Genomic DNA, 10,716 nt, shown 5'->3' on the forward strand with positions numbered 1-10,716 from the left:
ACTGTGTTTGTAAATTTATTAGATTGACAACATGGTTGCATAAACAAGAAAAAGGCTGTAACTAGCTATTCTACCCTCCCCTCCCCTGCTTTGCTATTATTGACAATGACCCACTCCCCTCATGATAACAGAGTTCAAAAGAACAAGCCTTACCCTCCCCTCGCCCCTTTTCTCGAGCATGTTGCTAATAATAACCCCACCCCTCCCCTCACGTTCACAAATATTTTCAAAAATGTTTTCCTTATTGCTTTTTCAACCAATAAATAAGTTTCACCAAAGACAATTCCAAGCATTGGCTTGTTTAGATTCCCCCTCTACTTAATGTTTTAAGAAGTGTTAACAACATTTTGGTATTTCTTTTCCCTACCCCCCCCCCCCCCCACCCCCCTCCAAACGCCGACACCACCCAAACACACCTGCTCGTACCAGTCTTTCTGCTGTTATCTGCTTGTTTGATTTGCATTTCCTGTTTGTCTGATGAAAGCGAAGCAAGCGTTTGGTTCTTCTTCTTCTTCTTGTCCTCTTCTCTTCGAATTTCAAGTAAGTTATACGTGTTAATTTGTATCAATCAGTGCATAAATACATTAGTTACGTGTGATTTAGTAGATCTCTTAGTATATTCTAGATAAGATTTACTGTAAGGTTCTACGATACACAGCTTTGATCATGGAAGAGTTGAACTTGTAACTGTGATTTGAAAGACTGTAAAAACCTCATTTGATCAAAATATCCAGATAGGATAGTGCTTGTGGAATAATGAAGTAAGAATTTGGATTCCAAGCAGTTTAGCTGGGTTGATATCGTCTGTTAGTGAACAGTTTTGATCATCGATCGAACAAAGGACTCTGTGTAAATATGGGTGTTGGCTGCCTTGACACGTTTCCAAAGCTTCAGGAAAGCGTGTTCGTGTCCTGTACTCAGACAGAATCGTACGAATGGTTTATTTGAAACACCAAGCCATTTATCAAACGTCTAGGTGTTTAATTTCTTAATTTAGTATCATATTTTAATCTTTTTTTCTCATATATTTCTTTGATTTTCTTGACGAACCTGTATGTCGTAGTTTCCTAATCAAGCTTGGTGATTTTCAATTCTATATTGTTTTTATTGAACATTTTTCTTGAATCTGTGATATTTTTGGTACCCTATGGCTCCACAACTGGTTTCCAGTTTGGCGTATTTTTTTGACGAATTTAGTGCTAAGATCTAGAACTGTTGTAGGATAATACAATACCCAAGAGATGCTAAGGTGTGTCGACAGATCACGAGACTATAGAGGTCACGCGACCATCTTATGTTACATAGATGAACAGTTTTGATTGACAGCTGATGACAAAGAACTTGAACTGAGTTCAAAATATAAATTCTATTGAAAAGTTTTCAAGATTCCTACTGGAAGACAATGAAGTTGGGAAGCATTTTTATTATGGATTGAAGGATGCTGTCAATAGTGATTTAAATAAATATACAGAACTCCATCCCTGAGTCAATAGAGTGCTATTCTTTCCTGCGGCATGCACTTTGATTGGTTAGATACTGGATTCAGTGTGGTCTATATTTGGTAATATGTCAGCAGTTCAATAATTATCTCCACAACAGTGCAGCAGACTGAAGCTTTAATTTTTCAACCAAAAAATCTTTGATTATTATAACTTTGTTAATTAGCATTTCTGCTGACGGCGCTCATCTGGAACATCTTCCCTTTTGTTTCAAAAGTTATGAATATTTATTAATAGATGAATAATTATAATGAAATAATTTGAATATCACTTCAATTTAGCAGTGACGGTTGTCAACTATTACTGCACATGTTTTCCAGTATTAATAGCAATAATAAATGCTTAATATCTTTCACATTCAATCTTTTTGTTTATAAATTAATTGAGATTCATTTTCTTTATTTTTGAGTAAAATATGTTATTTATTGAGCCAAAAACCTGGAATTGCTCTAGAAAATATAGGAAGGATCTGAAATATATTTGTTAGTCCAATGGTGGGCGAGATCTAATACTTTTTTCGGAGAATGAGGGGGACTCTAAATTTTACATAGTATTGAAAAATATCACCTGTTAATGTTTATTGCATAATACAATTGTTTTGTGAGATGTTTTAGTTTATTAGTTGATTAGTTTATTACATTAAAAAAACTCATTGATAATTCATGAAGGAAACACAATAGAAATCATGACCATGAAGGAGGTTTTATATCTGATATAGATTCATCTTCATTTGCATAAACTTTAACTTGGATTTTCTCTATCAAACTTGGTTCATTTCATAAAGAATTCGGTACAGTATGAGAACATACATCAGGAGTTTCCTAAGCCATTTAATAAACTCGCAGATCATGTTTTATTGGGTCCAAAACCCGTCTAAAACCACTTGGTAGTGCCTCTTGTTTCATACCCGATAAAACTCTCCTGCTCGTTTATTAAACATTACTTATAGTATTTTTACAGCAAATAATCATTTATAGTTATCATTATGGTTATTATTATCATCCATCTACATTCATTTAAAAAAAACATTTTTATCCAGTTTGGTTAAGTCGACATACACAGCTGACCTCACTCCTTGAATAAAACTTTACTAACCCTCCCCTCCCCAACCTTTTTTCCTGGAACAAAAGTGTTTATTTTCAACTTGTTATTCAACAGAGATAAACCTGATATGGCAACCAGTTGGGCATCTTCAAGTAAAGAAAATCTAAACTTTGCTCGCCTTTCTAAGTTATTGATTGATGGTGGAACACGTGCCTTAAGAGATGTATTTGACTCGATCCATTCACCAAGCGCCCTTCACAGGACACTACTCAGTACAGCAGTGCATTCTACTCTAAAGGGACTGAGAGCGAAGAGGATTCTAAATAAACGACAATGGGACAGACTCTACCCTGCTAGCCGAAGCACAGCTGTCACTTCAGTAGATTTTGATATTACACTTTTGTTTGTTCTACTGCGTAATATATGTGGTTTAACACCCCCATCAACAGGATGGGACAAGCCTCCTGTTGCTACAGACCTGAGTAGAGAAGCCGATTTGGCTCGAGTCAAATATTATAGAAATGAACTTTATGGCCACATCACAGAAACAGCTGTTAGTGACAGTGATTTTGAGAAATACTGGAGTGAGATCTCAGATGTGTTGGTGAGACTGGGTGGACCTCAATACAAACCAGAGATTGAGAGGATGAAAATAGATACAATGGACCCTGAAGAGGAAACTAATTTTATTGAAGCACTTGAAGAGTGGGAAGAAATGGAGCAGAGATTAATTAGAAAGATGGAGGAGATTCTAAAGTTAGTTAAAGGGAATTCAGCTGCAGATGCTTCACAGGCCAAAGGTGTGTACAATTGTAGCTTTAGTATAATCATTTAGTATACCCCTAATGGGTTTTGTATTTTGATAAATCACTTGGGAATACAGTTTTATATTTCACACTAAAACTTTTATATATGTCTTGTAAAGAGATCAATAATAAAATGGGATGTAATCAAAAGTAGCTAAATATTGCAGTGTATATCATGAACACAGGATACAATTTTTAGTAAGAAATAAATATATTCATCTTATTTTAAAAAATAGATTTCCACTTGCTTTCCATTCAATTATCCCATCCATCTCCCTAATTTAAAGAGAGTAAAAGGTTGCTTAGTAAAATTAAAACTGTTTTTAAAGCAAGCCATGTTTCAAGGTATTTTCAAGTATACCAGCTAAAAAGGTCTGTGTTGAAGGCCAAGTATGGCTAGAATCTTTTTTTTTTTGATGTCTTTTTTTACTCAAACCTTACCAAAGTTGGCATAGGCACATTAATGTATGAGTCAAGATTTGAGGATGAAATTTTTTTGATGAATTTTCATAAATATGTATTTGCCTAGCTTAGTGTAGTTTGGGATCCTCGTAATCCTGATCCTGTTTGCACTTGGCATTGTTGTGCATTTGAAAAGGATAGACAAAGAGTTTTAACGAAATGTTGTTGTCATGGGTTAAAAAGAAATTTCCCAAAATTACTATTTTCTTAATTGCTACATCTTTATGGACTGAAAACATTTTTTCACAAATTATCATTATTCACATCATTCTCTCTTTGAGTGTAGTAAAATATTAATATCTTTTTGGCCACCATTACTAGTAATTTTGATTTCTCCACAATACTATACACAGTTTAGAGGCTTTTCATTGGAATAAAGTGGTAACTGAGTTGCCAAATATTTGAGGTTTTTAAACGTCTAAGGTAAAAATAACAAAAGCATAAAAGACTTTCTTTAAGTTATCCTAATAAATGTCATGTTAAACTGAAAATAGATCACGAGACTTGCTTGTTCAAGAGCAATGGTAGTTCAGGTGTTAAGACAAATTCTTACACTTCTTACCAGGAATAATGAAGATACAGTTGATTACCATCAGCCCACCTTAATTTTTTTAGTTCAAGGATATGGTAAGGATCAAGGTCACATGACCAACTTATCTCAAAAAAGATAAATTAATGAACACATCTATTGAAGAAATAGAAAACACGCGTGCATGCTGTGTGCAGTGCAGAACACGAGAGAAGTGTTAGGAGAAGCACTACGTGAAGCAGAGTTCTTCTCGAAACTTCTCGAGTGTTCTGCCAATCCCCAAGTGCTTATAACTCCACACAACACAGCAAGCAAGTTTTTTATAAAATGCAAAGGGCGCTGTGTGCTCTCATTTAGAAGCACTTCCAACCAATCAGAATGTGAGATTTATAACAGTTATTTTTTAAATATAAATAAATAAATGCAAGAATGATTTAAAATTCATCTTTTGAATGAATTTGTGAATGAAAGAATGCATAAATAAATAAATGAGTAAATATGTTCATAAATGAATGAATACATGAATGAATAAATAAATACGTGAATACATTAATACATTAATACATAATGAATGCATAATGCATAAATAAATGAGAGATTTCATCAATTGATCAATAGACAAATGATAAATAGATCAATAGAAAGATAAATAATTTTGAAAAATACCGTCCCATAGTTTTAAACCAGTGGGGAAAAAACCTTTTCTTACCATTTCTTCCTGTGTTTTGGGTGTTAAATTGTTGTGTTTTGATTTTCAGAATATACAGAAAAACTGAAGTCATCCATTAAACAGCAAACCGATTTTCTGTTGTCAGAGGAAGAAGACAAGAAAATTAGAACCGATGACATCTTTACGAGTGTGACTATCCAACGCGGTCCAAAACACTTTGAGGAACCCAAAGAAAAGAAATCTGGCAGGAGGCAATCGGATGAAATTCAAGCAAGTAGTAAAAATCTCGTGAACTGTTCAGAAATGTTTGTTTGCCCAGAAAATGATGATCAGAAATCTGCAGCTTCTTGCACGACCAATCCTAAATCTATCTTGTTGACGGGCAAAGCAGGAATTGGAAAATCCCTTTTTTGTCGGAAGCTGGTACGGGATTGGTCGCATAACCGATTGTTTGAGGAAGGTCAGGAAAATGCCAAAGTACCTGATTTTCAGTTTGTATTCCTGTTGACATTCCGTCAACTTGTTCTTACAGAAAAAAAAAGGCTTGACTTACGTGATATCTTAAATCGGTCCTCCCTACTGAACGAGCACTCGGTGATAGACGAGCCATTAATGCAGTACATGATTGAAAATCCTGAGAAGCTGCTCATCATCCTCGATGGGTATGATGAGTATAAACATCGAGAGAAAATCACCGGGGACTATGAGACAAAATATCCAAACGACCCACATGAAAAAATGCCTGTTCCTGCTCTGATTGCCAAAATCATGAAAAGAGAGATGTTAAACGGTGCAGTGGTCCTGATATCCTCGAGGCCTGGCGAAGCAGAGGAATTAAAAAAAAATATGTTTGATGTGAGATGTGACATTCAAGGATTTTCTTCACTTCAAGTGCTAGAATACACCGAAAAATATTTTAAAAAGAACGAAAGCATGAAGAACAAAGCACTTGATCACATCAAAACGAATGAAATTCTTTTAAGTTTTGGTCACATTCCTGTCATGTGTTTTCTAATGTGCTACTGCATTAAGTGGTACATGACTGAATCAAAAACCACAGAAAAACTACCTGTCACAAGGACAGAACTTTATCATCAAGTAATCATATTATTTATCAAGAAACATTCCTCTTCTAAATACGAAGAAATGGAAGAAACTAAAGTACAAGAAATATTACATAAACTAGCTGAACTAGCGGTGAATTCAATGATGGAAGAGAAATATTTTTTCAACGAAAATGATATGAAAAAATTCAATCTTAACGATGAAGAAATAACAAACCTGAAAGCGAGTGGATTACTTGACTGTTGTCCTGGCGTTCAAAAATCTCCTTCCGAGAAACCACCACTTGAATTTACGTTCACCCACTTAACGATTCAAGAATTTCTCTGTGCTTTTTTGTTTGTAGAGAAAAAACAAATCCCAGAGAAAAAGAAAACGAGCGATGTGACATATATGTTCATGGCGGGAATGTTTTCGAGAGAAAAAGATGAAAAACTGATGGAAAAGTTGATAGAAAATATCAAACCAGGGAACAAAGACGGTGAGAGGAATAAACTGCTAACTCTATCCTGTCTGTACGAGTACAAAGACGATAGATTTTCTACCAGAGTAATAAATAACCTTAAACACATATACTGTAATAGGATTGGGGAGATTGTATTTAGAAGAATAACTGATATCGATTGTTTGTACATAAGTTATTTATTAGATATAGTGAATTTAATCAACACAGAACAAACTAAACAACATTCAACATTTACACAGTCATTCATTGTTAAGTCATTGGACATTGATAACTCATCTTTATCAACATCAGGGATCAGAATGTTGTGTAATTCTCTTGTTAATATTTCTACTGTTGATGGACTGTGGCTGAATGCTTGTAATTTAGACGATGAATGTGTTAAAATAATATGTGACATGTTGCCTCGTACTAAGATAACATACCTACACCTAGCTCTTAATAAGATAACAGATGTTGGTGTTAAAATAATATGTGACATGTTGCCTCGTACTAAGATAACAGGCCTAGACCTAGCTCTTAATAATATAACAGATGTTGGTGTTAAAATAATATGTGACATGTTGCCTCGTACTAAGATAACAGACCTACACCTAGGTGTTAATAATATAACAGATGTTGGTGCTCAGTGTCTGTGTCGTGTAAAAGTGTTAGACTTATGGGGTAATAACATAACAAGTGAATGTAAACTGTCTCTAAGACAACTGATCCCTGGTGTTGAGTTGCATATTTAGATCAATAAAACTCTCATATGTATTGAATATTGAATGAAACCATAATAAACGAGTAGAATGTAATCTGTTTTTGTAAATAATATCATATTTTATTGAATAATAAAGAAATTCTTGTAGTTTTATTTTTGTAGTTGATTGAAAGTTGATTTGTGTTTTACTCAACAAATATTCAAACAAATCCATTGAAAATCAAAAATATCCCTTGACAAATGTCCCATAGTTTGATATCAATACAAGAACAAGTTTGTTTTCATCCATATTTTTATTCAACCAAGTTAAAAGAGACTTTTTTTGACAAATATTCATTTTTTCTTCATATTTTGAACAAAGTGAGTTGGACTTGAAATAACCAACCAGTCACGTGATGAAAAGAGCGGGAAAATAATAATCCACGCTGATTGGTTCATGTCAGGGAACTTGAACCAATCAGAGAACATTAATCATCATCGTCATCATCATCATCATCATCATCATCATCATCAGTGGGAAGTTTGGCACGAATAGTCCATCTTTCAGCTGGAACATTGGCTTGTAAAGCTTCACAAATTGTACACCACAAATTTCTGTTAAAGATGAATTTTTCTCCCTAATGAATTGGAAGGTATTCCGCAGTCCAAATGGAATTCGTTTATTTTTTTAATTTTTAATTGTTGATTTTAATTTTTTTTTTTTTTTTTTTTTTTTACATTTTAATATTTTGATTGATTTTAATTGATTTTAATGTATTTTAATTTTATTTTTTAATAAGGACCAGTGAGAAGCTTTATTGATGCTAGTTTTGATCGTATACTACTTTATTTCTCCTATGCGTTTCGTCTAACTCTTTAGACTTCTTCAGGGAGTTATAATCTATGTAAATGCGACCCGTGTTTATTCGCTAATTTTCCCTAAACTACGTGTATAGGAAATAGGAAATTAGATTACACAGGCCTACCCAATGGTTAACATAGTAAAAATAGTTAACAATATAAAGATAAATATATTTCTGGGACGCAGTTATAGCTATAACTAAGCCCCCGAAATATATTCGAATGACTTTGTGTTGCCAGCAAAAAATGATGGGCAATAGGGGCTATAGGAGATAGGTCATTTGAAGACTTGAGAATAGTTGAAATGGTTGGTGTTTTGTCTTGTTATCGTCGTCAAGAACACGGAGGTTAGAGTTGAGATGATCCCGCAGTGTTGTTCGTAGTTGACGAAACCATTTTAAAGGCCTCGTTTATTCATGATTGTTTAGTTGTATACCCATGATTCCTTTGAATGACCTAACGCCTATACGCCTATACTAGGCTCCTTTGGCACCGACAACCTTTTTGGAAATATATGTGTCAGCGGCAATGTCTATTACTGAGAAGCGCTTCAGAGGTTTAGTATAATCACTTGCTTGCCTTGTACTGTTATCGAGCACTCACGGTTAGTGACACGACTCTGGAGTCGAGAGTGGTGTTGTTGCAGTTATATCGAAGGACAGAAATGGATTTTTTTTCCAAATGAAAGGCATACTCAGCTAGAACTGCTTGTAAAATGTATTGAACAACAAAGAAACTTTTAGAATAATATGTTCCCTAAAGCAATCCCAAGATGTACTGTGGTGCCAACTCGACCCAGTTTTTCCCTTAACCTCGGAATATATGGTTGTTAGATTACAGACTGATTTACTCGAGCTCACTGTGTGTGGAAGTGGCATTGCTATGCATTATGGGGCTGTAGGAGACGAAATAGACGCCATCTTGGAAATGTCCTCTTAAACCGCCCCACAATGCACTGCAATACCAACTCCAGCCAGTTTATTTCTCAATCTCTGAACGACATAAAAAACTGGTTTCTATTTACGTCATATGTTTGCTTTAGGGATGAACATGAGAGTGGTTTCATCTTCTTATCTAAACAGGAACCTTTTAGAGATTGTTTTCCAAACAACTTATGGATATCGCTACCTCTCAATTACGCGCGCGAAATCGGACAATTTTCTGTCGCTACGAAGTATGTTTTCGGTGGACGTCAATCAAGGCGTTTCCATGACACTCCATAGGCACGTACGCTTGAAAGCCTTGTGTTTTCCGACAACGTCGAGGAAACACTGTGATTGACGTCCACTAATCGCAAAACCTCATTTTGTAGTGACAAAAAAGTACGATTTCGCGCGCGCCATTTTAAATGACAAACTAAGGTAAACAACGGAAAAAAAGAATAGTATTCCTTCGGTGGTTCTTTAGATATATGATATCTCTAATAGTCGGTCTTTCATGCTGAGCATTTAGCACGGCAATTATAAATAAAGGAGTAGATTTATTTATCTTAATAATGATTACCCATAGATAACATAAAGGAAAAGTTGACATTTTGAATATCGAAAAGGATGGTAAACACGTTCTTAATTTTAAATTTCATATCAAACTTGGCATCATTTTGAATATTAATCCTTTATGCTTATTTAATAATTGTTTTCGTGCAAGATACGCAAGGTATTTGTCTTTGACCGTTAATTTTTAGGTCTCCACGATGAGCAAAACACATGTGAAAGGCTACAAGATTTAATTTGAGACATTTTGTGTGTTTTATCATCCAATATTCTGTTTTACAGTTCCGTTCAATAACCATGAATAACAATTGCTACTCGAGGTTAGCGGAGTTGCCTTGCATAACAAAGTATAGTAAGTAATTTAAAAGAGATTTCGTGATGTTATTCAGAGAAACGCTCTGCTTTTTATATTGAATATCGCCTGGGATATTATGATATGTAAGGTTATTTCGTGTTTTGTTTTGTTTTGTTTTTTTTTGTTTTGTTTTGTTTTGTTTTGTTTTGTTTTGTTTTGTTTTGTTTTGTTTTGTTTTGTTTTGTTTTGTTTTGTTTTGTTTTGTTTTGTTTTGTTTTTGTTTTTTGTTTTGTTTTTTTGTCAATCATTAATTGGTCTATTATCTTTAAATATAAAACACGCGGAATACATCAAATACTAGTATTTTACCGCCGTACATACACTTATCTGACTCTAGATCAGCCCAGAGGTTGTTTCATTGAGGGTTTGATCTGTGAGTTAGCTATGCCCTGACTTAGATCAGCCCAGAGGTTGTTTCAGGGTTTGATCTGTGAGTTAGCCGTGCCCTGACTTAGATCAGCCCAGAGGTTGTTTCGGGTCTCAATCTGTGAGTTAACCATGCCATAACTTTGATCAACCCAAAGGTTGTTTCATTGAGGGTTTGATCTGAGAGTTAGCCGTGCCCTGACTTAGATCAGTCCAGAGGTTGTTTCAGGGTTTGATCTGTAAGTTAGCTATGCACTGACTTAGATCAGCCCAGGAGTTGTTTCAGGGCTCAATTTGTGAGTTAGACATGCTCTGACTTATATCAACCTAGAGGGGTGCTTCAGGATTTGATCGCGGATACTCAGAACTCGACAAAGGTTGAAATTTTTGCTTATCATTGGATTTTGTACCCTGCCAAACGACA

The 10,716-nt window shown here is 34.8% G+C and overlaps 2 protein-coding genes across 5 annotated transcripts in view; both read left to right on the forward strand.

Annotated features, from left to right (window-relative positions):
• Window positions 1-446: 446 nt before the first annotated feature.
• On the forward strand, window positions 447-7,391 carry LOC116301849 (NACHT, LRR and PYD domains-containing protein 3-like). Of its 2 annotated transcripts, none has more exons than XM_089026977.1 (3): window positions 447-540; window positions 2,658-3,343; window positions 5,099-7,391. In XM_089026977.1, exons 2-3 carry the CDS (start codon window positions 2,671-2,673, stop codon window positions 7,267-7,269), a joined length of 2,844 nt encoding a protein of 947 aa, XP_088883103.1. In that variant the 5' UTR covers window positions 447-540; window positions 2,658-2,670; the 3' UTR covers window positions 7,270-7,391. The 2 variants fall into 2 exon arrangements, with proteins under 2 accessions (XP_088883103.1, XP_088883104.1); XM_089026978.1 differs by having other exon boundaries at window positions 5,156-7,391.
• Window positions 7,392-9,600: 2,209 nt separating this feature from the next.
• Window positions 9,601-10,716, forward strand: part of LOC116301846 (snaclec coagulation factor IX/factor X-binding protein subunit B-like) — a 6,141-nt gene continuing 5,025 nt past the window's right edge. For 2 of the 3 annotated variants that reach the window (XM_089026995.1, XM_089026996.1), the window contains exon 1: window positions 10,136-10,716. This exon is cut by the window's right edge and continues 363 nt beyond it. Coding sequence is in view for 1 of the 3 variants with exons in the window: in XM_089026997.1 (XP_088883123.1) it covers window positions 9,629-9,631 (3 nt within the window). In the remaining 2 variants the exon portion in view is untranslated. Of the gene's footprint in view, window positions 9,632-10,135 lie in introns of those variants that run through there. The other variant, XM_089026997.1, reaches the window with a different exon arrangement.

The sequence above is a fragment of the Actinia tenebrosa genome, unplaced genomic scaffold (genome assembly GCF_029948245.1).
Source record: "Actinia tenebrosa isolate PJP-AT-01 unplaced genomic scaffold, QUT_ActTen_1.0 PGA_scaffold10__47_contigs__length_13832649, whole genome shotgun sequence".
NCBI lineage: Eukaryota > Metazoa > Cnidaria > Anthozoa > Actiniaria > Actiniidae > Actinia > Actinia tenebrosa.